The 27816-nt window shown below is 46.2% G+C and overlaps 1 protein-coding gene and 2 pseudogenes across 1 annotated transcript; 2 read left to right on the plus strand and 1 right to left on the minus strand.

The window, feature by feature from the left end:
- The first annotated feature begins 321 nt into the window (after positions 1-321).
- On the plus strand, positions 322-5183 carry LOC136481396 (uncharacterized). Its single transcript, XM_066478750.1, has 4 exons — positions 322-518; positions 743-1000; positions 4351-4581; positions 4692-5183. Exons 1-4 carry the CDS (start codon positions 348-350, stop codon positions 5013-5015), a joined length of 984 nt encoding a protein of 327 aa, XP_066334847.1. The 5' UTR covers positions 322-347; the 3' UTR covers positions 5016-5183.
- A 322-nt stretch (positions 5184-5505) lies between these two features.
- On the plus strand, positions 5506-7187 carry LOC136479285 (glutathione transferase GST 23-like; annotated as a pseudogene).
- Positions 7188-7839: 652 nt separating this feature from the next.
- Positions 7840-12293, minus strand: LOC136479286 (putative F-box/FBD/LRR-repeat protein At4g03220; annotated as a pseudogene).
- Positions 12294-27816: the final 15523 nt, after the last annotated feature.

Genomic DNA, 27816 nt, shown 5'->3' on the forward strand with positions numbered 1-27816 from the left:
CCAAGCGTTGAAGACCACGGCGGATTGCTGAATCCAAAGTGAAATATTCTTAATTATTTTAATTACTCGGGCTATCCCTTGTTTCCATGTGGATGTCTCGATGAATGCATGTCGCTGTACCGGCGGCAGGCGGCAGATGATTGACAGAGACGCGACGACAATGACAATCAAATTAACGACCTAGGTAATTAATCGATACCATCAATGATCAATGCATAATAATTAAGATAAGAGGACGCCGCCCTAGCTAGCCAACCATATACACATATATACCTGCCGTCCTGCCGTCGTCGTCGTCCAGGTCGACCGATCCCCGGCCGGTTGTTTCAGGCAGGGCAGGGAGAGAAATGGCGAAGCTTTCCGGGGCGGCCGTGTTGCTCCTCGTCGTCGTCCCTCTGAGCATGTACACATGCGCCTTGCTCGTGGGCATCCAGCTCGGGCGGGCGCTAGAGAGGGGGCCGGACAACAGCGGCGGCGTCGAATTCACCTGGCGAGGAGCCCTCGACTCCGTCACCAAGGTGATCGATCGATCGATCGTATCGTCGACGATAGCACAATAGCTCCAGCTACAGCTACCTGCTTGTTCATGCATCATCTCCATCCATCAGTTACATATACGTTGTGTTCGATCTCTTCTAGGGTAGAGATCATCTTTCTATCCATCCCCTGCTTCCATGCGTCGTCGTCGTCATAAAAAGAGGTGACTAGCTTGTTTGTCAATTGCCATGTACTTGTGTTTCAGGAGCTTTCGGACCTCAATGTTTTGGGACGGCGACGAGGGGGCAGCAGGAGGGTAAGTGGTGGAGTCAGAGAACTAGTACCCGTCGTTGTGGCGTCATGGAGCACTAATGTTGAGAGGTCGTCGTCCTCCCTTCGTGAAGAAGCACTGGAACCCTACGTCGCCCAGCCTGAGCTCCCTTCGGCTAATGATGTTCTAAAGACAAAGAGCAGTGCAAATGCTACCTCAAGTACCCAGAGACACTACAATAATCATACTTCGGTACGTGCATGCGTGCTTTAATTTCTAGTACTAATCTTTCTTTTACTATTATTATTATTATTATTATTATTACTTCAGACTGTTTATATAGGAGTCGATGGAGATCAATTATTTGTTAGCCACTACTGCAGAAATATATTTTTTCAATATTATTTTTTCACAGCCAATTTTACTGAAACCGTTTGTGATAATATATCACTAGACTAAAACTGGTGGTGAAAACAATCTTTATTGCCTGTTCAAGAGAGAGGAGCCGATGCTACCCCCCCCCCCCCCCCCCCAGCGCCCCGAGCTTTTCACCTGCACCGCCCTCGCACCACGTACATACCTATGTTTCTCCCATGTTTCTATTATCTCCCTCCCTTTTTTTCTCTCCCCTCCCTCTTGGGCTATCCGTGGAGATGTCCTTCCCAGTGACTCTCTCTCTCTCTCCAACTCCCTAGTCTAACCCTAGGCATGTCGCGGCCCGTGGCGGCAAATTCTAGGGCATGGGGCATACGGCCCCTGGAGTTCTCCTCCGTGCGACTCTCTCTCCCTCCACGTTCTCAGCGTGGCCAGTGCCCCCCTCCCTGGCACAGTCGTGGGGTGCACGGCACCATGGTAGCAGCCTAATGCAGGCACAGCTCAACGATGGTGGCTTGGGACAGCACAAACTCGATGGCAGTGGGTGCGGACACGGACACGGGCACGAGCTCGATGGCAAGCTAGGGGCGAGCTCAGCCACGGAGGCATGGGCAGTGGCAGACTTTGGACCATTTTACAGGGGGCAAATCAAATATGATCAACATTAATAGGTGCCATATTAACATTTTCTTGTCAACTGAATGGTAGAATTAAATATGTACTTAACAAATTGTTTGTATAGGGGGGGGGGGGGGGGGGGGGGGGGGGGGGGGGGGGGGGGGGGGGGGCAAGGCCCTCTTTAGGAAGCTCCACCCCTAGGCATGGGCGTGGAATTGGCCGGTGGTTCCGGTCGCAGATTCTAGCATACTCTTTTTATAATTTTTCTTCAATTCTCACCGTCGGATGCAAACCGACAATGATAACCTCCATTTCAACCACCACTTTCTCCACTACCCTGCAAAACCGGCAGTGTTGGCGTTTATGTAGTTGTGAGTACACATATTCCAAATTTATAGCTTTTACTTCATACACATGTAGATAGCAAAATCTATTTATTCAAAAACAAAAACAAGATGACTTACAGTTTGAAATGGAGAAGGTATTAGGCAAGCTAGGGTTTTGTATACCAGATATATAATTAGGGTGGCATGCAGTTAAGCGCATATATCACTAGTACATAGATGGGTTATAGTCCCGTGACTAAAGGGTCTGTGCGAGGCTAAAAAAATAATGTGTGATTTGTGGGACTCGAACTCAATTCAAAACCTCATCCATTGAGCATTGCCTCGCTTATAGCTAACCACCCCACCTACACAACACATGTGATTTTGGATGGGATGTTTTCCTTTTGAACTAACCCCTAGAGGACCTTTAGTCTAGGTTGGTAACACCCAACCGGGACTAAAGAGTCTACATTGATCTGGTTGGTGTTATCAACCGGGACTAATGCCTTAAGGCTCTTTAGTCTGGGTTGGTTACACGAATCGGGACTTATTACCAAACGGGACTAAAGGTCCTTCGACGGACTTTAAACTTGGACTCGGGACTAATGTGCTGAAACGAAGGTCTGTTGTCTACTAGTGTATATAAAAAAAGTAGTACTAGTGTGTCATGCAGTCACTACCGGAAACCGATACTTTGCCGAGTGCCGGAAGCTTTGCCGAGTGTATTTTAGACGGCTTTGCCGAGTGTTTTTTTTGGCACTCGGCAAAGATGGCTTTGCCGAGTGTTTTTTTTAGGCACTCGGCAAAGATATATTTTGTCGAGTGCCATTTTTTCGCACTCGGCAAAATGCGTCTTTGCCGAGTGCCTTTTTCCTGGCACTCGGCAAAGATGTATTTTGCCGAGTACCATTTTTTGGCACTCGGCAAAATGCGTCTTTGCCGAGTGCCTTTTTTTTGGCACTCGGCAAAGAAGCATTTTGCCGTGTGTATTTTTTTTTGTCCTCGGCAAATTATTTTTTCAAAGCAATTTTTGAGGCCCTAAATGAATTCAAATGAAAAACTTTTCAACTACAAAGTTGTATAACTTCTCAAGATCTACAAAGTTTATTTTGGTCATTTCTTCATTTGACAAAGCGACAATAACGTTGTTCATAAAATCTACATCTCTCTCATCTCTCATATTAGTTTCATGAAAGTAGAAGAGAGATATAAGATTTGTGAATAATGTTACTACCACTATGTTGGATGAACAAATGACCAAAATAAACTTTGTAGATCTTGAGAAGTTATGAAATTTTGTAGTTGGCAACATTTTGATTTGAAATCATCTTGTCATGCAAAAACGACGTTTGAATTTGAAAATTTTAAATTTGAATTTTTCAAACGACCTCGGATGGAAAAACTTCCTAAATGAAAATTGTAAATCTCCAAAAGTTATGAAACTATGTAGCTGACAACTTTTTGATTTGAAATCATCTTATCATGCAAAACTACGTTTGAATCTCTTCAATTTGAAATTCGAATTTTTCAAATGATCTCGGATGGAAAAACTTCCTAAATGAAAATTGTAGATCTCGAAAAGTTATGAAACTTTGTAGTTGACCACTTTTTAATTTGAATTCGTTTAGGGCCTCAAACAAGCAATTTACTCTCTGTTTAGTATAATATATGAGGATAGATAACGGAATCTAGACACAAGTGATAGTGTAGTGCAGTGGTAGAGCAGCAGACACAGTCACGAATTTTGCGCAAAAAATGCAGCGACTTCGATGGACGGACAGGCGCTGGCCGATGGCGGCCTCCCCCGAAAAAAAAAATTTGCTATTATTTTTGGGTTTTTTTGCATTTTTATTTTGCCGAGTGCTTTTCCGGCACACGGTAAAGGCTTTGCCGAGTGCCCGACAAAAAGCACTCGGCAAAGGCTTCTGTGCTGATTAATTTTTTGCCGAATGCGGCACTCGGCAAAGCCTTTGCCGAGTGTATTTCGGGCTGCTGGTTTCCAATAGTGAGTTCAGAATAATGAAGTAAATACAAAGGCAAAAACAACATTTCCCCACCTTTTCTTTCCTTAGATTTGAGAAAAAAGATATTGTTTCGGTGTCGTATAACAAAAGATCATGGTTTCACGATCATATCTAGCAAATTTTGATGTTTGAGACGTGGACTAGCTAATTCTATCTTTGTTAAGTGTTCCATATCAAAATTTTGGCCTATATATAAAGTAGTACTAGCAGTCTGAATATATATGAATAATAATGGATGGCGTGGTGTATTGCATTGCAGCCGAGGGGCGTGATCAGCGTGGGGCCGTGGGGTGGATCCGGCGGGCAGCCGTTCTACATGCGCGGCGCGAGCGCTCCTCGCCTTCGTAGCATCATCCTCTACCATTCCGGCGCCGTCCACTCCCTCTCCTGCGAGTACACCCTCGCCGGCGACTATGGGGGTCCGCCGCCCCGAGTGACTGGTCCGTGGGGCCTCCCGGATTCCTACGGCTCCAGAGGAGTTCGTACCCAGGTAACGACTAACGACCGCCCAGATCCATCACCTTTTCTTCCGATCCTTGCATGCATTTCGCTTGGTTTGCAAAAGTTATGTGAATATATATACAAATAATTCCTGTGCAGATCGACCTGCGTTCAGGGGAGCACATCACGGCAGTGGAGGGGACGACGGGGCACTTCGCTAACGTCCCCGGCGTGGTGATCACCTCGCTGACGTTCCGCACCAGCGCCGGCAGGACGTACGGGCCCTACGGCAGCGTGGCCGCAGGGTCGCACTACTTCTCCGTGCCGGCGGCGGACGGCACCTGCATCGTCGGCTTCTGGGGTCGCTCCGGCTGGCTTGTCGACGCCATTGGGGTTTACATGAAGCCTTCTTGCTCATCATCATCATCATCAGACACGGCGGCATACAAGAAGTATGCATCCAGACGTCAGGGACGAAATTAGTACTGTGAGGATGATGGAAACATAAATAAATAAATAAAAACAAATCGGCCGGGCGTAGTATGTTGTAATAGACAAATTAAATTTGATAAGTCTTTTTTATATATTTGTGGATAGAGTGAGTATATATGTAACTGATAACTGGCGTTTGTATGGCTGAAAAAAAGCTATGATGTGGTCAGACACGTGGTCAATATAATGTGCAATGCAAAACCTATACCAATTACTGAAGAGAAAAGTCATGTCCATGATGAGACAACGACATACTCTGTGTCTCTGTTATATATGCAGACTATTCCATGGCAAATAAAGCCGCCAAAGCTGACTAACCATTGAAATTACTCCCCACCACATGAAACTAAATTAAAGAAATAGTAGCTTATATATATTCACAAATAAAAACGAAGATAATAACAGATTAAACCAACTGAGATAAGCTCATCATATTCATATATCAGTAGTTATCAGGAAACACCACACCACCTGTCAGGGACGCTGCCATGTGGGCCCACACGTAGGCTGTCCGGAGCATCTACAGAAGGAACAAGGAGTACCTTCTGCAGGGCATCGAATATTTAGAATACAACTCATCCTCTCTTCTTCTAGTTACTGTTCCTCTTTCCCAACTCCCTCTTCCTCTGTAACCGCCCCCTGCTCCGATCATCAGCCTCTCCCATTCCCCCTGCTTGCTACTCCCCTAAACTCCATCTCTTACTGTATCTGTTACCTGAGATCGTGTTAGTCCATTCAGTGATTGTGTTCTACCAGTGGGTTGCTAACACCACCACGGCACCATGGATCATCATCTCGAGCAACAAGCAGCAGAGAGCGAGAAGAAGGCGGTGAAGCTGCTCGGCATGTGGGCAAGCCCCTACGTCCTCCAGGTGAGATGGGCGCTAGCGATGAAGGGCGTCGAGTACGAGTACGTGGAGGAGGATCTCCGGAGCAAGAGCGCCCAGCTGCTGGCGTACAACCCCGTGCACAAGAAGGTCCCCGTGCTGGTCTACCATGGCAGGCCCATCGCGGAGTCGCAGGTCATCCTCGAGTTCATCGACGACGCCTGGAACCACCGCGGCGACCCCATCCTCCCTCGCGACCCCTACCGGCGCGCCATGGCTCGTTTCTGGGCCAGATTCAAGCAGGACTAGGTCAGGACTCAGGAAGAAGAAGAGGAGTTCATTATCTGCATGCAGCTCTGTGTTCATCAGTTTCAGTTTCTGCATACGTGCCTTCATGCGTGCAGCTCTCGCCGCCGATCTGGAGGTGGTTCACGATGGAGGGCGAGGAGCAGGAGGCAGCGTACGAAGCCGCCGTAGAGCAGCTGCTGGTCCTGGAGAAGGAGCTCGCCGTCGGCGGGAAGCCGTTCTTCGGCGGGGAGAAGGTCGGGTTCGTCGACCTGTCGCTCGGCCCGCTGGCGTACGTGATTCCGATCTACGAGGAGATCGTCACCGGCGGCGGCGGCGGCATGAAGATGATCACGGAGGAGAAGATGCCGTCCCTGGCTGCGTGGATGGGGAGATTCCTCAGCTCGCCGGCCGTCAGGGGTCATCTGCCGCCGCTGGAGAAGCTGCGGCCCAGGTGTCAGGCGATGCGCGAAGCGTTTCTCGTCTCAGCAAGAGCAAAAGTTGAGCAGCAGCAGCAGTAACTAGAGCTAGCTACTTGCACTGTGCGTTTCTCGTCTTATCACGTTCTTCTGCTCTCTATCCTTTCTGAAAGAGTCAAAGAGATTTTACCATGTAAAGAAAGACAAAGCCAAGGTATTTATATGTACCTAGTACAGTGGTCGTACTGGTAATTTGACCTCTGTGTCATGCCTGTTGCAGATATAAACTACAATCCAACCGTGTCAGTGTCACTGTCACTGTCACTGTTGTTCTTGGCACTACTATGACAGATGATGCATGCTTCAGATTATTATTAATTAGTCCTTGCTGCTGCTCTGATGAACCATGGCATGCATGTTTGATTGTTTGTCGCTGTTGCAGCAGCAGCACTGGCATCGGTCATCTGCTATACTAAGACATTTGACCAGACATTGACCATGCATGAATCGAAGATTTTGAGATGAGCTGAGTGTGCTATTTCCAAAGCAACTACTGGTCGATCTCTACTCTGTCGCGTGCCCTGCATGTCCAGCCTAGTGTCCAGCGCAACCTCTGTTTTTTACTCTCCCTCCACGCATGGTTATTATAAATAAAAGCGAGTTAACTTTACCAAGACGCAGGTAGTAGCAGTAATCCTTTATACAAGAAGTTTGAACTTATCAGCCTGGGCCTGGTTCACTTTGCAAATTTTTTTGAACCCGATAAATAGTACCACTTTCGTCTTATTTGGCAAATATTGTCCAATCGTAGACCAACTAGACTCAAAAGATTCATCTCGTGATTTTCAACTAAACTGTGTAATTAGTTTTTTTTTACCTACATTTAATACTCCATACAAGCGGCTAAAAATTAATGTGATAGAGAGAGAGTGAAAAAACTTGGAATTTGGATGGCATCTAAACAAGGCCCTGATTCACCGGGACCCATCCCAAGGACACGTCTTTAGCTCCTTCATTGGCCACGTACTAATCCATTCTTTGGCAGTACCAGTGATCTGGCCGCTAATTCGGGTGATGTTCAAAAAACGCATTTTAGAGAACTCTTCTATCAGATCCATACGTAAGCATAATCGGAAGGAAGATTTTGTACCCTAATAACTGAACCCACTACTGTCGTAAAAAAAACTTGAGGCATCCCTCACTCGAGTTCCTCTGTTTCTCTCCATCCACCAATTACTACTTCATCAAGGTGATTCAACAAGAGTTCCTCTGTTTCCCACTCTACTAGCTGAAGGCATATGCAATCAGATGTGCATACAGTCTAGGCCTGAAACCAGGAAGTATCAACTTAATAAAATTAATTGATGATTGAATGACAAAAATGAGAGAGTAAATTGTCAGATTCCTGAACACTTTCGAGGTGCGCCAATGTGTTGATATCAACAACTACAGAATAATTCAGCCTAGTAACCAGTTGCAGCAATATAATTTTCTGCCAAGACAAAAGATAGCACATAAGAGCATAATTTCTGTTTATAAAATCACATAGAATTCCATGTAATAACAGAAATATGCTATTATTAACTGCCCAAAATTAAGGAGACTTTGAATCAATCTTAGTGCATAGCCCCTGTATGGACCTACAATAACCTTTATATTTTTCTTTTAAAAAAATAAAAAATACTCAGGCTAATTACTACTTCAACTTTCTGTTCATTGCCATATTATTTTCTAACTCTTATATACATTACCAAGGTTGATCTGCTTTAGCGTCATTCAACGACTCACCATAAGTCCAGAACCATATATTTCAAACATGCTAACAATAACTAGAAAGAGAGCAACTATTTACAGCCCAAATAGTATACCAACAGTTAAATCTACAGAGTAAAGTGCTATAATTGGGATATCAAATAAACCATACATCTGACAAAAAAAATACAAATGCAGGTTTCTTCCGATTACTTCCATGGCAACTTAAATACTTACTCCAGTAAGAAAATGTGTTGTGTTTACCTAGGGACCATGTCTAACTAAATACAAACACATGTTTTTTTTTTCATAAAAACAGCATGCGTCGATCTACCTTGAAAAATAGTTTAATAATAATGCTTTAAATTAATTTGGCTTTCGATATATACTTCGACATAAATTAATCATCAAAAATGCCTTTTAGGGACCAAAATGCTACCTTTTTTTCTGTTTCTAGAGAGATATTAGGTAAACAAAGAATAGGTTTACCTCTGACTCTGATCTAGTAGCAACGAACAACAACATCAACCTTGTTATACCAGTACACAATCTGAGAACATGGAATGCGCTGGCCTCCAAGGCATGTCCATTTGCCATTACCATCAGGGACAAAAATGTAATGTCTGGTAGCACTGCCATGTCTTCCATCATGTAGTCACAGTTCATTATAACCTGTGTGTTTTCATAGGAAGTAAAACAAAGGGAGTCACATGTGACAGTTCGAAGGGGAATGAAACCTAAAGCTGCTAGCTGACCATTGTGTGCACAAAACTGTCGCTATAAGCTAACAAGTTCATTCTGGGTTCCTTACACAAAGCATGGCCATTGTGAGCTGCTTAAAAGACTGGACTACTTGTTCTCTAGAAAATACTTTGGCTCTCATGTTTCTTGCATATATAATGGAAAATAGTAATTAATCAGTGTGCTCAGCAATGTTGGAGAGACCTGAGGTCCTAAGCAAACCAAAATATGCGATGACTTCTACCAATGATGGTTTCCTGATATCACCATCTTCTAGACAATTTGACAAAAAGTCAAAATAGTGGAAATGAAACATTCTTTTAAGTAAGCCATTTGGTTCAATGCACAAGTCAACTTATTTTATCCTAAACAAAGACTCCTAAGTAATACGCCTGACGTACTTTATTTACTTGCTTTTATATGTCTGCTGGAGCCTTAGGAGTTGAGTTTTTATTTACAAAAAGAGGGCATTGAGCAAACTTTAATTTTGTGGTAGCGGAGGACCATTCTTAGTCAGCATGTCACATAGGAATCTTGGATTGATACACTAGCATAGCATGGTATGGTACTACGATGGCATAATGGTTCCAGATAATAGAAGTGAGAACTCACCTGTAGATACACCAGCGTTAGAAAAAGACTTCTGATGCCCTCAAAGCGCTGCAAGAGACTCAAACAAGACTGATTGTGCAGGAAACCACCATTTCCATAAACAAGATAATAGCGAGTTCCCATCCATCGAAGATGTGCCATCTTGCCTAGGTGGACAGAGCTCGGGTCATATTCATCAATCCAATCAAGTTTCGTTAGCAGAGGGGCCGAATTGTTGGCGATCGGTGGACTCTTGAGAAAAGATTCCACAGTTCACTCCTCGAGCGCCGGCGCCACAACCGTGAGCTGAGACAAGGCTCGCAAGCCTCTGAGTTCCATCAACAGCATAGACTCCGAATGTATGGCGAGATCCCTCAGCACACGGGCGTCCTCAACGGTGAGCCTCTGCAAGCACGGGCACCGTGGCGAGGACACGGCATCGCCTAGCTCGCCTGGGCCGTGGAACCCGACGCGGCTCAGGTGGAGCCCGGTGAGGCGAGCGAAGACACCGGTGAGAGGCACGGCGAGGCCCTGAAAACCCAGGAAGAAGGAGATCGTGGTGGCCTTCTCAAAGCAGGGGAACTCAAAAGCGCCTCTCTCCCCGGCATCTTCCACCGGACCGTAGGTTTGAAGGGTCAGGTCGCCGGAGACGCGGCGCGCGGCGGCGGGGAGCCAGACCGCTAGAGACTCGGCGGTGGCGCCGTCGGCCACGACGAGGAGGTCGCGGAGGAGCACCTTGTGGCCGTCGAGGGCGTCGCGCAACCGGTGGGGCTCGGGGGGCGAAGTGAAGCGGAGCACCGGGAGAGCCCAGATGCGGCGCCAGCGGTGGGAGAGGACGCTGGTCCGGGCGGCGGCGCGGGTGGTGAGCTTGAGGAGGATGAGGACGAGGACGTCGTCGTGGAGCGGGATGAGCCGGTCCTCGCCTGTGACGGCGGCGGCGGCATCGGAGGAGGAGGGGAGCCCGTGGCGCTTGGCGGCGCTCTCGCATAGCTCATACACCAAAGTAAAATGAAGAAAATCAAAGCTAAGTTCACCGATCTCCCTAAGAATTGGCGGCAGACGAGAATGTTGATAAAATCCCCTCTTGCCCAAAGTCCGACCGGCTCCTGATTGTCTATCTTCACGACCGCCTTGGCAAAGAGCATTGTGCACTCAGTCAAGATAAGACATGCCGAATGGATTCGCGTGCTGTCAGCTCCACATATCTCACAGAATGCAGTTGGATCAACACTGATTTCGCCGGCAAAAATTCATGGAGAACTCTCCAGCAAAAGACTTTCACTTCCGGGGGTACATTCAGCCTCCAGGTCTTCTTCCAAAACTCATCTCCCGAGCTCTCCGGTGTTTGTTGCTGGTGTGCTGACGTAAGCTTCCGGTACGCCGACTTTACAGAATACACACCATAGTCACCTCGTGTCCATCCCTGGTTGTGAGTGGCTTAGGGGGTGTTTAGTTCCTCCAAATTCCAGAATTTGATACTATGCAAAAAGAAGATTCCCCGTCACATTAAATTTGCGGTACATGCATGGAGTACTAAATGTAGACGAAATTAAAAACTAATTGCACAGTTTGGTTGTACTTTGCGAGACGAACGTTTTAAGCCTAATTAGTCAATGTTTGGACAATTATTACCAAATAAAAACAAATAAGTTACTGTACCTACAGTGCGTGGCAAATTCGGCCGGCGCCAACTTGGTGCCCAACTAAACAAGGCCTTAGCGTCAAAGTGCATCGGTAATTCGGTGTCCACCTGTCTTGCCAGATGTTCGTCGAGGACACCATAGTAAGATTGTTGGGCCAGACGTGCTGGCGTGACTAAAATTGTTAGTTTTGCGAATTTATTTTGGGAGCGGTTAAAAAAAACTATACAGCGAGGGCTTATTTTCGATTGTTGGAATGTAATTGGGCTCGTGGGCCTGTTTACCATGACTCCCCACTTAGCCTATATATGTACACTGACTATGCCTGAGTAATATATTGAGTATTCCCCTAATCATACTCTTTCATGGTATCATGAGACGGTTCGCTTCCACGGCCTCTCGCTTCCGCTAACCCTAAATTGCGCCGCCGCCGATCCTCACGGTCGACCGGCCGGCTGCTCACCGCCGTCGCTGGGTGCCTACCACTCGCCGGCCATATCCCTCGCTGACGCGCGCGCCCTCGCTCCTCGCCAGCGCGCCGCGATCCCATCCCGCCACCGCAGCGCATCGCGCGGTCGGCCCCGTCATCGCGCGAGCTACGTCCGTGTGCAGACGCGAGGACTCCGATCGCTCGCGGGGTCTGAACCGTCACGCGACTCGCGTACAGCAGCGAGGACTCCCGACGGCACGCGCGTCTCCATCGCGCAATCCGTCCGCCGCCAGGACGAGCAGCACTTCTTCGCCAGGGATCCGCTGCGTGCTGTACGTCTACGTCACCAAGCTGTTGCACGGGATCTTCGCCAGGCACAACTGCACGTGATCTACATCAAGCCAGATCGAGGCTGGCTCGTTCGTACGTCTACCCGAGGAGCTCCGACGCCGGGTCTGAATAGGGGGCTGAGACTTAAGATCGAGCGGCTGGATCCGCCGCTGGGCGCGCGTCGCGCGCGAGCAGGCCGCCGCCGCCCGCACCGCCGCCCTCGACAAGTATGAGGCCGACCACGCTGCCGCCATCGCCGTCCTCAACATCAAGGTGCTCGTCCCTGTGATCCTCGACCGCGCCTCCAACAACTACACCCACTGGCGCGTCCTCTTCCTCGTCGTCTTGGGCAAGTATGCCCTCACCGATCACGTTCTCAAGGACGTGGTCAACGACGACCGGCCAGCTTGGGTGCAGATGGACTGCATCGTCCTCACGTGGATCTACGGCACGATCCACCCCGACTTGCAGCAGTCAACGATGTTGAAGGAGCCGAACGCCCGCGTCGCTTGGGTGCACCTCGAGGACGAATTCCTCGGACAGCGCGAGTCGCGCGCCCTGCTGCTGTCCGCGGAGTTCCGCACCGTCAAGCAAGGGTCATCGTCGATCACGGACTTCTGCCGCAAGCTCGAGACGATGGCCGCCGCTCTACGTGACTTCGGCGACCCGGTTGGCCGAACGCACCCTCGTCCTCACGCTCCTCCGCGGCCTCAGCGACAAGTTCCGTCCCATGGTGACGAACATCAAGCTGCGGCAGCCGTTTCCTACCTTCGATTATCCTTAAATAAAATTATCATTATAGCCTACTGAATTACGGAATTACGTGCGAACTCCATTGCTGCTTCTAGCCAAATTTGATGATCCCTCTACCTCTAGTTAGCGGAGGCGATTAAGGTCCGACCGGGTCGACACCAGGTAGGTCGCCGACCACCAGATTTTCTGCAACTCGCGCATGCCTGATAAACCAAACACATGGTAAACTTCGATCCAACCGTATGTCAGTGTCACACTGGTGTTCTTTAGACTGAACTTTGTCGTGCACTGTAGCAGATGATGCTTCTGGTTATTGTTAACGAGTGCTTGCTGTTGCCGGTCATCTGCAAGGAGTACTTGCTTTTATATGTCCGCTCATAAGTAAACTTATATATTTTATCCTAGACAAAGATCTCATAAGTAATATGCCTGAAATACTTTATTTACTTGCTTTTAAAAATACGTCTGCTCTACCCTTAGGAGTTACTAAGTTTTATTTACAAAAAGAGGGCATTGAGCAAACTTTAATTCTCGGGTAGCGGGCCGTCACTCTTACTAGTCAGCAGGTCACATAGGAACCTTGGATTGATGCACTAGCATGGTATGGTACGGTGTATGTAGTATATATATTCGGTAACTCTCTTGTAATTAAACTTTTAAAATTTGACACCTTGTAAACAGAGACGAGTGTCTGTCTGAACGGCGGGAGACAAGCGTGAGCAGCCCATGAGGTATTGCGTTCCTGTGCGACTGCAAGTCTGTAACCCATCCTGGTGAGACGGTGACTCAGGGTGTGTTTAGTTCGCGAAATAAAATTTTTTTATGTCACATCGGATGTTTCGGATATGTCGAAAGGAGTTTTTGGATACTAATAAAAAAATTAATTACATAGCTCGTTTGGAAACTGCGAGACGAATGTATTAAGCCTAATTAATTCATCATTAGCCAGGCCTGGCCTTGGGGGGTTCGAGCTGTGCGGCCGAATAGGGCCCTCGACGCTAAGGGGCCTGACCCCAGATACGTAAGTAGGTATAGTATATTCGTTCTATGGCCCCAACCCCCAAAGCTAGAGCCCAGCAAGCTAGAAAGGCATGTACGTGGCTGCCAATTTGTCTTCCCTCGCGTCGATTCAGCTAATTGGCTTCCGCATCGGCGACTCCGTGTTCTGCACCTCCGCCGTGCGGCCGCGACTGCCTTCTTCCCCGCTGCGACCTACGACTCTGTGAGACTGCGCGTGCGCTGTGGTGCGTCGGCATCGCGTGCTCGTGGCAACAACTAGAACCAGCGACCGGCCACCGGCCCACTCTCAGTTCCCGATCTGTGTACATATGGACGCAACGCAGGTAAGAAATTGCCCCTAAGCCCCTTGATTGTGCTTGTGTATGTATGTCAAGTATATATTCTTTAGATTTGGGATTTAGGAATCCCTTACGGTGCAGCACGCATGTTTAGTACCACATTGAATTTTCTGAAATTCCAAAACTAAATTGAGTATTGTATAATTTTCTTAAATTACTTTCTAATTTCTAAATTTATAGTAAACTCATGTTGCCCAAAAAGCATGCATGTGGAAGTAAGAAAACAAAAAAGAAGAAAGGGATAGAAGACTTTATACAATCACAAGAAGAAAAAAATCATATATTATATTTATTTGAAACATCATTATATTATTAGAGTTATATTAAAGGTGGGCCCATTTTTCTATATCCGCTCCAGGTCACTAGATTCATAGGACCGGGCCTGTCATTAGCGCATATTAGTTACTGCAGTACTTATGACTAATCATGGACTAATTAGTCTTAAAACATTCGTCTCGTGATTTTCAACCAAACTGTGCAATTAGTTTTTTTTGTCTATATTTAAAACTCTATGCATGTACCGCAAGATTCGATATGATAGTTTGGGGTGAAAATTGGTGACAACTGAACCAGGCCTTAGGTACGACACTGTAGGTAGCAGTAGTCCGTAGAGCAGTGATCAGGTGTTCAGAACAGGGTTTGTCAGGCTCCACCCACATTTAATTCCTCAATTTAGCATAGGGCCTTGTTTAGATTGCTTTAAAATTCTAAGTTTTTTCACTTTCTCCGTCACATCAATTTTTGGACGTATGCATGGAGAATTAAATATAGGTAAAAAAATAACTAATTATACAGTTTGGTTGTAAATCACGAGACGAATCTTTTGAGCCTACTTAGTCCATGATCGGACAAAATTTGTCAAATACAAACGAAACGTGCTACAGTATCTAGATTGCAAAAATTTGCAATCTAAACAAGGCCTAGGTGGCATTAATCCCAGATTTAACAGCGCTATGCTTTTAGTGACACGCGACGACGATGACTTTACGAATTTCGAAATCTGTCGGTTCGGTCATTCAGATATGCTCATAGGAGTAGGATTTTGGGTACGTGTATTTATAGGGATGAGTGGATGTCTACACAGTGCTGCATAAAAAAAAGTGTTCACAACCGGCGTGTTCGCTAGTTGGTGCTGGTGCTGGTTTGAGCTGGCTGGTGCTAATTTTTTGTGGGAGGAAAACAGTATTGGCTGATTGAATAAAACTGGCTGAAACCAACAAGCGAACAGAATGAACAGAGGAAATGTCCTCAAAAGAATGAATTCCACTTCAACACTCCACCCGTACGTTGTCATCGTCCTGTACCTTATTGGTTCCCTCTCTTAAGCTTTAGGATCTGATCGCTTAAACTACTTCAAACAGTACATTTCAGCGAACAAATAGTGTTTTTTCTCATATAAATTAGCATAAGCATCACATCAGCCAAATTTCAACGAGCTAAACTTTAGTCACTAGGTATTTGGTTTAGATGGCTAAAAGAGGCTTTTTAGTCTCTTTTAGTCAGGGTTTGGCTCCAAAGTGATTAAAAAGTGAGGTTTAGTTTTTTTTAGCAACATTTTAGTGACTAGTTGGCTAAAGGCCATCTAGTCTCATTTAATCATACTATTTGGGTGAAAAGTGACTAAAACAAACTAGATTTAGCTGACTAAACTTTAAGAGGGACAAGCTAAACAAGGCCTAAAGGCTTCGTATCATTCAGCATTGTTTTAGGATATCCATCATATTCCTCCATAATTATACTATTAGACTAGTCTTAATATCATGTTCGAGTTTTCAACACATCGTATTTTAAAAACAGTGCAGAAGATAGAGTTTCATCCCAACGAAATTCTCTCCGCTCCCATAAAATTCTTATCATCTCTCTTCGCGGTGCCATATCAGCATATTTAACGCCAACGAAACTATGATGAAATCACTTATGAGACTGGCCTTATTACTCCCTCCGTCCCAAAAAAAAAATGCAATTCTGGTTTCCCTGGAAGTGAAATGATTTCAACTTTGACCAAAATTATACAAAAAAAATTACTAACATTTATAATACAAAATAAGTATCAATAGAGTAGTAACGGAATATATTTTCGTAATAAATCTTGTTTGAAACATAAATGTTAATACTAATTATTATAAATTTGGGCAAAATTTAGAGAAGCTGACCAGCACGAATCTTCTTATTATAAATTTGGGTATTCAAGGGTGTTCAGTTGTGTATTCAAGGGTTGTTAATCCGTTCACGAAGCGTGTTTAGTTGTGTATTCAAGGGTTGTCTGAGCAGCAGCCTTGACCAGCTACTGCTGCTGTATTGACCACGCGAGAATCCAAGTTGCGTTGTTTCCTAGGGTTGGTTGCGTTGGAACAAGGGAGCACTGTTGCCATTCATGCTCACCAATAGCTAGCGTGGCATTTTTTTTAAAAAAAAAAACTTCATATGTTTGGCAGGAATTCATCGTTGTCAAAACTGAATCTGGCTCTAGTATTCACCGTGATCAGCTCCATCGTGGATCTGGGCTAAAGGGTATTTTCGTTCGAATGGCCAAAATTACCCTTGGAACTAGTGCTCTCTCTATCTCACTGCCATCCTGGGCCTACACGTCAGCTCTTCTATCCTCATCCTATCAGAGCAGAGCACATCGCAGGCACGCAGATCGGCCTCACCAGAGCTCGAGGCCACGACGGCTCGGGACGGCCTCGTCGGGCTCGGCCACGGCGAAGCTCGTGCGCACAGGCGGCCTCGCCGAGCGTGTCCACGGTAGCCGGGCTCGGCCTCGCCAGAGCTCGCGAGCAGGGAGGCACGGCCGACGGGGAGGCACGCGGCCAGGCCATGGGGCGCGGTTGGCGACCACTGCGCCGGCGGAGTGGGCGAGGGAGGCGTTGGGCGCTCACGGACAGAGGCTCGCCGGATGTTGCGCTCCCTAGCCATGGCGCGCTCGGACGGAGCTCCGGTGGCACCGGCAGCGGGGCGGACGGTGTCAGGGCAGCGCTTGCGGCCGGAGGTTTATCGCGTAGGTGCCTCGTCGGCGGAGCGGGTCCGGAGCGCGTGGCCGGCGTCGCGGCGAAGGAGCTGCGCTATGAGAGAGAAAGAGCGACGCGACGGGGAAGAATAGGTAAAAAAATAGAACCAACCGGTATCTTGTGTAACCAGGTGCAGAGGAGGGTAATTTCCCCAACTCCACCAAACAGTTGGGAGAGAGCTCCACCAATTTAGTGAATCTGGCCTCTAGATCTACTAATTTGGTAGATCTGGACTGTTCTGCAAAGTTTTGGCGGAGGAGCTAAAAACGGTGAATGTGGAGTTGTTGAATCTCTGCCAAACAAGCCATAAATCTCCTAGCGAACACTCAAATCTAGCTTACACTACTGTGCAAATGATTTCGTGAAGCACCGCTCAATCATTAATGGAGACGGTCATAAAATTTATCTATTTTCTAAAATAACTGATGATTTTCGGTGGCGGTAAAAAATTCCTCATCTCCTAAAATAGTTTTATGGAGGCAATAAAAAAATTGTTAGTCTCCATAAATAGATTTATAGAGATGGGCGTATTAACATGTCCGCCTCTCCGATAGTGGCCTGCCTCCGTAAAGAGGCTCGATGCACAATAGGCCCAGGAAGCCCAATAAATATAGGTTCATAGTGGATTAAAACGAGATCCCGCGAAAATGGACAGAAGATACTTTTTTTGTCCATTTTCATCCCTAGCTAGAGCGCATGGGCCATGCAACACGGCAGCCAACGATGACTCGCGAAAATCAGTCTTTCGACAGGGTGCACCGCATAGTACCAAGAGCACCTCTATGGAAGACACGTAGGGGGTGTCGTAGGTTCGGCAAGGCCACCTAAGATGTCTACTAATGAATCTCGTCGAGAGAAGCGTAAATAACAAGTAATTGGGGGTAGAAGAGATTAAGGTGTGAAGGTGCAAAAGTAATGGTAGATTTATTTTTTGAACAATTGGATACTTTAATCAGCGGTGAAGCTCTCATATATGGAGAAATGTGGTCTTACTCTTATCCCAATAAAAAATGAATCCCCAATGAAAATCTATCAATGTATTTCTTATATCTCCCCTGGGACTGTAGGCCAAAACCAGCTCAATCGGTTTTCACGGATAGGACCAGCTAAAGCTACATAAATCAGCTAAGGGGGTGTTTAGCAAGGCTCCTCCCGAGGGGCTCCATCAGAGGAGCCGAAGCCATTTTGGAGGAGCCAAAATTTTCAAAACGGATCCGGCTCCTCCGTTTTTACTGAAAAACGGCTCCTACAAAACATATTATATGACTCTTCCGAAGGAGTCGGAGCCAAGGAGCCTTACCAAACAGGGCATAAGCCAATTTTAGTTGGCTTAGTGTAAACTAGTGCAAATCGACGTAGTCAGTTTCTGAAACCAACTTACCCAGTTTTGGTTAGGGATGACAATCCACTCATGGATGTGGGTGCCCACGGGCACCGCACTCATTAGGGTGTGAGTGCGGGTGCAACATCGAACTTGCGGCACCGGGCTCGCGATGGTGCCTTGTTGGGTGCAGGTGTCATATTTCACTCGTGTGTGACCTGCGGTGCTTGAAACTTGTGTTTTTCTTTTTTTCTTCGCCCTCCAATTAGACATGTAGAACGAATATTTGGCGTGAGGCTATGTAAAAACTAGGATGATTTGTGTGGACTATGTTGTCAGTTGGATACATTACGGGCATGGCACATATAATATTTAATAAATCAAATAAAACTCTATGGTTCATAACTTTAAGCACTGTATGGTTTAATATCGTACGGGATTTTGACTGAACGTTGACTCAGCTTATTTGGTTGGAAATTATCCATCTTAATTGAGAAGCTGAGAAAAGGACATAGGAGGGCCGGGTCGAGGCCGTTGTAGGCAGGCGGGCGGCGAGCGAACGGGCGGGCGTGGCCAGGTTTTGCCACTTAATCCACAAAATTACGGGAGTTTCTCTCCTTTATGGTGGAGGAGTGTTGATTGCGCAATTACTGTCTCTTCGTGTCTCCGTCTCCTGAGTGCCTCCGCTGGCTTTCTTCCTCCCCGTCGCTGGGCATAGAAGTAGAAGTCCTCTGTCAGTCCAATCTCCCCTTCGCTTCCGAGAGACCACATCTCAGCCGCCCTTTGGCTTTCCCCTTTCCGTACCTCTACGCGCACGGAGCAGCGAGAGAGCAGGTGCCTCCGGAACCCTCGTCCGCCTACGAACCTTGCACGGGGTGTGCGACGATTAGGTTTTTGGGGAGCGATTTCACGACTGCTCGTCCGACGTCTTCTTCCTGGTGATCGCTCGTGGAACCTGTCTTCTTCTTGATGATCGCTCGCGGAACAGCAAGGTGTCTTCTTCCTGGTGACCGTTCGTGGGACTGCACTGCGAACACCTTCCTACATCGACTGTGGTCCATGACTTCGAGCAACGCACTATGTCTGGTACGAATGGAGCCTCCGATGCCCTCGATATGAGACCCTCTGCTGGGTACACTCTTTAACTCTGTGATTACCGTACTTTGTGTACTTACTATATCGATCAGTATGTCATACTTGCATGCTTTAGCATTTGTTAGTGAAATACACATGCACATATATATCGTCATGAACCTACTGATGTTTTATTTCTGGATTAAATTAACCATGAAAATGCCTAATTATCTAACAATCCAAAAAAACTAATGTTAGGCAATTTTCTGTCAGTGGTTTTGCTGCTGCTTTGAAGCCAAATTATTTTGATGGCAAGAATTTTAGGATATGGCGTGCCAAGATGGTGTTGTGGTTGACTGCTATGAATTGCTATCACGCCGCACAGGGGAAGCCTGAACAATTTACTCCTGAGGAGGAGAAAAAGTTCTTGGTTGTCGATAACCTATTTTGAGGCGCTGTGATTAGTGCACTTCATAGTAAGTATGAGAAAAACTACATATCTTGCACATCAAGCAAAGAATTATGGGATGCTCTTGAGGTAAAGTTTTGAGTTTTGATGCTGGTAGTGAGTTGTACCTTATGAAGCAGCTGTATGACTATAAAATGGTTGAAAACCATTCTGTAGTGGAACAGGCTCATGAGATACAGGCGCCAGTAAAGGAACTAGAACATTTTCCATGTTTGTTGCCCGACAAGTTTGTGGCCGGCGGTATAATCGCTAAGCTGTCACCTTCTTGGAGAGATTTTGCTACTTCTCTAAACACAAGAGACAAGAGTTTAGCATGGCTGAAGCTTATTGGATCTCTTGATGTTGAGGAGAGGGCGAGAGCAAAAGACAACCGTGGAAAAGGAGTTGAGTCTTCCGCTGCCAATATGGTGCAGAAGAAAAACTCATTTGCATCTCGTAATAAAAGGAAGAAGAACATATAAGAGAACAATAATACAAAGCCTAAGCAAACTGCTCAGTTTAAGAAGAAAAACAACAAGAAAGGTGGAGGTTGCTTTGTTTGCGGGAGTGATGAGCATTGGGCAAGTGCGTGCCCAGACCGCAAATATAAGCAAGAAAAGAAATCAGCAAACGTGGTGATTAGCGAGACTGGAGGAGGAACATATGGGTATGGTAATTCTTTACCTTTTGTTCTTTTAGTTTGTCTTTCACCTGAGTGGTGGATGGATAGCGGTGCTAATATTCATTGTGTGTGCTGATGTTTCTTTGTTTACTTCCTATCAGGCCGACAGGACTAGAGCCTTGCTGATGGGAAAACGGTTCGCATGCGCGTGTTCTTGGTGCTGGTACGGTCGTTCTGAAGTTTACTTCGAGAAAGACTGGTGCTATTAAAGAACGTGCAGCATGTCCCCTCCATCAAGAAGAATCTTGTTAGCGGTTCTCAAATGTATCGCGATGGCTTTAAGATTGTGCTTGAGTCCAATAAGTGTGTTGTGTCGAGACATGGAACATTTGTTGGAAAAGGTTATGATTGCGGAGGCTTGTTTCGCTTATCTTCGCTTGATGATGTGTGTAATAAAGTAGTGAACAATGTTAATGTTTCGGATGAGTCGAATATATGGCATTCACGACTTTGTCACATTAATTTTGGTTGTCTCACGCGGCTTGCAAATCTGAATTTAATCCCAAAATTTAACTTAGTCAAAGATTCTAATGTGCCAGGTGTGTGTGCAATCGAAGCAACCACGCAAGCCTCATAAGGCTGCTGAGGCGAGGAACTTGGCACCATTAGAACTCGTTCATTCTGATTTATGCGAGATAAATGGCGAATTGACTAAAGGCGGTAAACGATACTTCATGACATTTATAGATGATTGTACTAGATTTTGCTACGTGTATTTATTGAAAACTAAAGATGAAGCGTTGCATTATTTTAAAGTCTATAAAGCTGAGGTAGAAAATCAACTTGAGAAGAAAATCAAGCGCTTGCAGTCCGATCACGAGGGAGAATATTTCTCAAATGAATTTTCTGAGTTTTGCGCGGTGCATGGAATTATTCATGAGAGGACGCCACCATACTCACCACAGTCTAATGGGATTGCAGAGAAAGAACCGCACTCTAACTAATTTGGTTAATGCCATGTTCAGAGAATGTGGGACTATCTAAGGAATGGTGGGGTGAGGCTATATTGACAGCGTGTCATGTCCTGAATAGGGTGCCCACAAAGAACAAAGAAATTACACCATTCGAGGAATAGAGAAGAAGAGATTAAATCTCTCTTACCTATAACTTGGGGTTGTTTGGCAAAGGTGAATATGTCAATAAACAAAAAGCGAAAGCTTGGACCAAAGACTATTGATTGTGTTTTTCTTGGTTATGCTATTCACAGCAGTGGGTTATAGATTTTTAATTATAAATTCTAGTGTTCCTGAGATGGTTGTTGATACAATCATGGAATCTAGAGACGCTACATTTTTTTAGAATGAATTTCTCATGAAAAATGCACCTAGCACGACTGGTCATGAATTTATAATTCCCCATGAGCATGAAAATTTTACTCGATAGAACAAATTGAGGAACCCTATATGCAAAATCCTGAGGAGGATGACACTATAGTCACTAGAAAAGATAAGAGACAGAGGACTGCAAAGTCTTTTGGTGATGACTATATTGTGTACCTTGTGGATGACACACCAACGACCATTGAAGAGGCATATTCCTCTCCTGATGCTGACTTATGGAAGGAAGCAGTACGGAGTGAGATGGATTCTATTATGTCTAATGGAACTTGGGAAAATAGTTGATCGTCCTTATGGGTGCAAGCCTATAGGGTGCAAATGGGTGTTCAAGAAAAAGCTTAGGCCTGATGGTACTATCGAGAGGTACAAGGCAAGACTTGTGGCCAAGGGTTATACTCAAAAGGAAGGTGAGGATTTCTTTGATACTTATTCACCGGTTGCCCGATTGACTACAATTTGAGTTTTGCTTTCCCTAGTAGCCTCTTATGGTCTTATCGTTCATCAAATGGACATTAAGACAACTTTCCTAAACAGAGAGTTAGAGGAGGAGATCTATATGGATCAGCCGGATGGGTTTGTAGCAAATGGTCAAGAAGGCAAGGTGTGTAAATTATTAAAGTCATTATATGGCCTAAAATAAGCTCCTAAGCAGTGGCATGAGAAGTTCGACTAGAACTCTAACATCTGCTGGCTTTGTTGTGAATGAAGCTGACAAATGTGTGTACTATCGGTATGGTGGGGTGAAGGAGTTATTTTGTGCTTATATGTTGATGACATACTGATCTTTGGATCCAGCCTCAAAGTGATTGAGGAGGTGAAGGAATTTTTATCTAATAATTTTGAAATGAAAGATTTGGGAGAGGCTAATGTTATTCTTAATATCAAGCTTCTGAGAGAAGGTGATGGTGGGGATAACTCTGTTACAATCCCACTATGTGGAAAAGGTGTTGAGTCGCTTTGGGTTTAGTGACTGTGAACCTGCTCCTACACCTTATGACCCTAGTGTGCTATTGAGAAAAATCAGAGAATAGCAAGGGATCAATTGAGATATTCCTAGATCATTGGTTCGCTCATGTATCTTGCTAGTGCAACAAGGCCTGACATCTCATTTGTTGTGTGCAAGCTGAGCCGGTTTGTGTCAAACCCGAGAGATGATCACTAGCGTGCTCTTGAGAGAGTGATGCGCTATCTAAAAGGCACTATGAGCTATGGTATTCGTTATACCAGACATCCCGAAGGTGCTGGAAGGCTATTGTGATGCCAACTGGATCTCTGATGCTGATGAGCTTTATGCCACAAGTGGATATGTGTTTTCGCTTAGAGGTGGTGCTTGTTTCCTGGAAGTCTTGCAAGCAGACTATCTTAACGAAGTCTACAATGGAAGCAGAACTCACAGTATTAGACACCGCTGGCTCTGAGGCCGAGTGGCTTCGTGATCTCCTTATGGATTTACCGGTTGTTGAAAAACCCATACAGGCTATTTCTATGAACTTGCGATAACCAGACTGTGATTACGAAGGTTAACAGTTCTAAGGATAACATGAAGTCCACAAGGCATGTTAAGAGACGACTAAAATCTATCAGAAAATTGAGAAACTCTGGAGTAATAGCGTTGGACTATGTTCACATGTCTAACAATCTAGCAGATCAATTCACTAAGGGTCTGTCACGCAATGTGATAGAAAGTGCATCGAGAGAGATAGGGTTTGAGACCCACATGAAATTTACTTATAGTGGTAACCTGTTCTATGTGATCGGAGATCCCGTGAAGTAGGATGGTGAAACAAGCTAGTAGTAAATTATGAGGAAAGATCCTTAGTAAGACTCATTTCTGATGCATATCTTTTCTTTCTGTAAGGCAGGTTGGTTTTTACCTTAATGTGTTCCAAGTGGCTTGCTAAAGCAAAGATGTTGTCCTACAGAACATCTTTTGAGGAACACACCTATATGAGTCAGACTAGCTGGTCACAGTCTATGAGATTTGGGTGATCTCTAAATACTCATGAAAGGCACTAGAGTATGACTTATATGCTTCAAATAGAGGGGGATGCCTTTTGCAGCCTAGTATCAAGCTAAGGACTTTAGTGACATTCACCTCACACAAAACTATCAATTCAAGGCTTAGTCCATTATTTCAGTTGTGACTGAGTGAAACTATTACTCTAGATGGATGTTCAACTTAACAAGTCTCCATCAAAACACTGGTATATAAAAGAAATATGGTTCTGAGACTACTTTGTTACAAACCCTAGAGTTTGGTGGGGATTGTTGGATATATTATGGGCTTGGACCCATATAATATTTAATAAATCAAATAAAACTCTATGGTCCGTAACTTAAGCGTTGTATGGTTTAATACCGTACTGGATTTTGACTGAACGTTGACTCCACTTATTTGGTTGGAAATTATCATCTTAATTGAGAAGCTGAGAAAATGACACAGGAGTGCCACGCGCGCGCGCTGCCACCGGCCGGGCCGAGCGAGGTCGTGGCAGGCGAGCGGCGAGCGAGTAGACGGGCGGGCGTGGCTAGGTTTTGCCACTTAATCCACATAATTACAGGAGTTTCTCACCTTTAAGGTGGAGGCGAGTTGATTGCGCAGTTACCGTCTCTTCGTGTCTCTGTCTTCTGAGTTCCTCCGCTGGCTTTCTACCTCCCCGCAGCTGGGCATAGAAGTAGAAGTCCTCCACCAGTCCAATCTCTCCTTCGCTTCCGGGAGACCACATCTCAGCCGTCCTTTGGCTTTCCCCGTCCCGTACCTCTGCGCGCACAGAGCAGCGGGAGAGCAGGTGCCTCCCGAACCCTCGTCCACCTGCGAACCTTGCACGGGGTGTGCTGCGATTAGGTTTTTGGGCAGCGATTTCGCGACTGCTCGTCCGACGTCTTCTTCCTGGTGATCGCTCGCGGAACCCGTCTTCTTCCTGGTGATCGCTCGCGGAACAGCAAGGTGTCTTCTTCCTGGTGACCGTTCGTGGGACTGCACTGCGAACACCTTCCTGCATCGACTGTGGTCCACGACTTCGAGCAACGCACTATGTCTGGTGCGAATGGAGCCTCCGATGCCCTCGGCATGGGACCCTCCGCTGGGTACACTCTTAACTCTGTGATTACCGTACTTTGTGTACTTACTGTATCGATCAGTATGTCATACTTGCATGCTGTAGCATTTGTTAGTGATATACACATGCACATATATGTCGTCACGAACCTACTGATGTTTTATTTCTGGATTAAATTGACTATAAAAATGCCTAATTATCTAACATTGTCTACGTAGTATGTGCTAGACTAGATCTAAGTTGTTGTAAATTTCTGATTCATTGGTGGTGATAGATCGATAATTTTGTGTTATGTTCTCTCAAATTTTATTTTATTTTTGTTATATACATTAGCTTCTTATTAACGCACCCACACAGCCAGGCAGTCACAGCCACACAGCTAGCTAGCACAGCCAATCGGCCGTTGGCCTACGTATGTTGGCAGGATTCCTATAGCTTGGCTCTATATGAAACGTTTTGAAATGTCAGCGTCAATGTTGCTGCTACTAGCTCCAGCGTCCAGCAGCCTCGAGCATCGCTTGCATTGCCATGCATTGATTTTCACATCCATCGCTTTCATTCATTTCATCCGTGGAGGCAGGCCTTTGCCTTTGCCTGCAGCCTGGATCCCATTCCCATGTCATGCCCGGTGGTTAGGAGGAAGTATCCACCCCTAGTTCAAGCGAACAAAGCAGGCAGTTTAACGAGACGCCATGGGCTCTAGCTGGCCGTTTGTTCAATCTAGCACACACAGCACAAAACAAATTGGTCCTGTTCGAGCTTATTCAGAACTATTTTTTAGTTATAGAATAATGTTTTTCTCTTAAACCAAATTTTAGCTTAAAACTCTGCTTGACTAATGACTATACCCATGCTGCATGCATGCATGGCTCCATGCCCATGCCACCAAGTGCGGAGGACGAGGCAGGCAGGCAGGCAAACCCATGCATCGCACTGCACAGTGCACAGTGCCTGAGGAAAAACCCAAGAAACCTGCATGCACGAAGCTCAAGCCGGGCGTGTCCCATCCCATCCCATCGCGCATCATCCCGTACAGTGCTAGCGAAAGGTGCGTGTGCTGTTCCCCCTTTCCCCATCAGGTCTCCCTCCCTCCGTTCACTCCCAACGACATCAGCCTCACTCCACTCGACTCTCACGCACGCAGCACTGCACCAGATTCGCCTCTGTTCCTGCTCTCAGTCTCATCATGCATGCCCTGCCGTTCGGTTTCGGTTGGCCACAAAACCTTTACCGGCAATTTCCTCCGGGCCAGGTTTGCCTTGTTGGTTTCGCTGAAAAGCCAGAATAAAAGGCACCGTTGGCTAATTTATTTTTAAGAGCAAAAGATGGTATCATAGCGGATAAACTAGTCTGATAAGTTCAAGCGAACAGGGAGGAAAGCGTGTATCTATACCGCTTCTGTACGTTTTACGGCTCCCAGGCGCAAAATAAACTGTGAACAGGAAGAGGCGGTGGAGCGACCATTTCTAGCTCTGCTACAGTAATAACAGTGCTGGCACCGGAATTGGGAAGACCCACGTTAAACGGCCCCTTAATGTGACGAGAGAACTAGCTCCTTCGCATTGTGACGTAGACTTGAGGAAGGAGGTTCTCCCATCTATGAAACCAGGCTCCAATAAAAGAAATCATGCTTTCTCTCTCACCGTCTCTTTTCTTTCATGTAGTTGACGTTCCCGCCGTTGAGAGGAAGTTGGAGAAGCTACAGGAGGTGTCAGGAGCAATGAGGACTTCGCCCTCCTGTTCCGTCGTGTGCGCCGGTGGCACATGCCACCCCCAACAAATCCATCCATATGCTGCCTCAATTGAGACGGGTGCGGTGCTCCTCACCAGATCCGACATCGGACGACATCGCGGACGGGGAGAAAGGGTAGGAGGAGGGCGGTGGCGGGTTTAGGGCACGGCGACAGCTCCATTAGATCAGGCGAGGAGGAAGTTGAAGGAGGGAGGACAAGGCACCAAGAAGGAGGGAGCGAATGAGGGCACCCAACCGCGCGAGGAGGGAGGTGGCAGAGAGGTCCGTGCGGTGAGGTGTTGTGAAAACGACGAGAGACGAGTGGTGGGAGATGGGGGAGAAGAGGTGGTTGAGCGAATTATGCATTTTTTTAAATACAGTCAAGGTATGGTTCTTTACTTTGTGGCAAATTTCGATCATTTTAACAGGTAAATGCACATCACTATATAGAACGGGGGCAGTTTTATACATTGGAGTTGCCCTTAGCAAATCTGTCAAGGTACTAAGGGCAACTCCAACCAAACCCTAAAATTTTGCCCCCCCCCCCCCCCCCACTATTCCTTCAAATCAGAGTCCCTCATCCATATTTAATTCCCTACACCTCAGCGCACTTCAACTGGTCTCCTAAATTTTTCCTACTTTACATTGTATTGTCATGGTCCCTGTTTATCGGTCCCACTTATCAGCTTTAAGAGAAGAGAGAAATGAGAGCACCTCATCCATCGAGGCTTGAATAGGGGCTCAGTTGGAGAGCTTTTTCACAAGTTTGAGCTCTCCAAATAGGATGAGAGCTCAAGTAGGAGTTTGGTTGGAGTTGTCCTGAGGCCCTGTTTAATAGCAATTGCGGAGCCACTCTAGGAGCGGCTCCACGGTTTCGCCTACCAAACGGGGTAGGAAGCATTGGCTCCACTCCGCTCTCTCCGGAGTAGAAAAATTGTCAGAGGAAACCAAAAAAATGGCTTTCATCCCACTCCTCCATCTGGCGCGAGCCTCTCCCTGAACTAC

Source organism: Miscanthus floridulus, chromosome 9 (genome assembly GCF_019320115.1).
Source record: "Miscanthus floridulus cultivar M001 chromosome 9, ASM1932011v1, whole genome shotgun sequence".
Lineage (NCBI taxonomy): Eukaryota > Viridiplantae > Streptophyta > Magnoliopsida > Poales > Poaceae > Miscanthus > Miscanthus floridulus.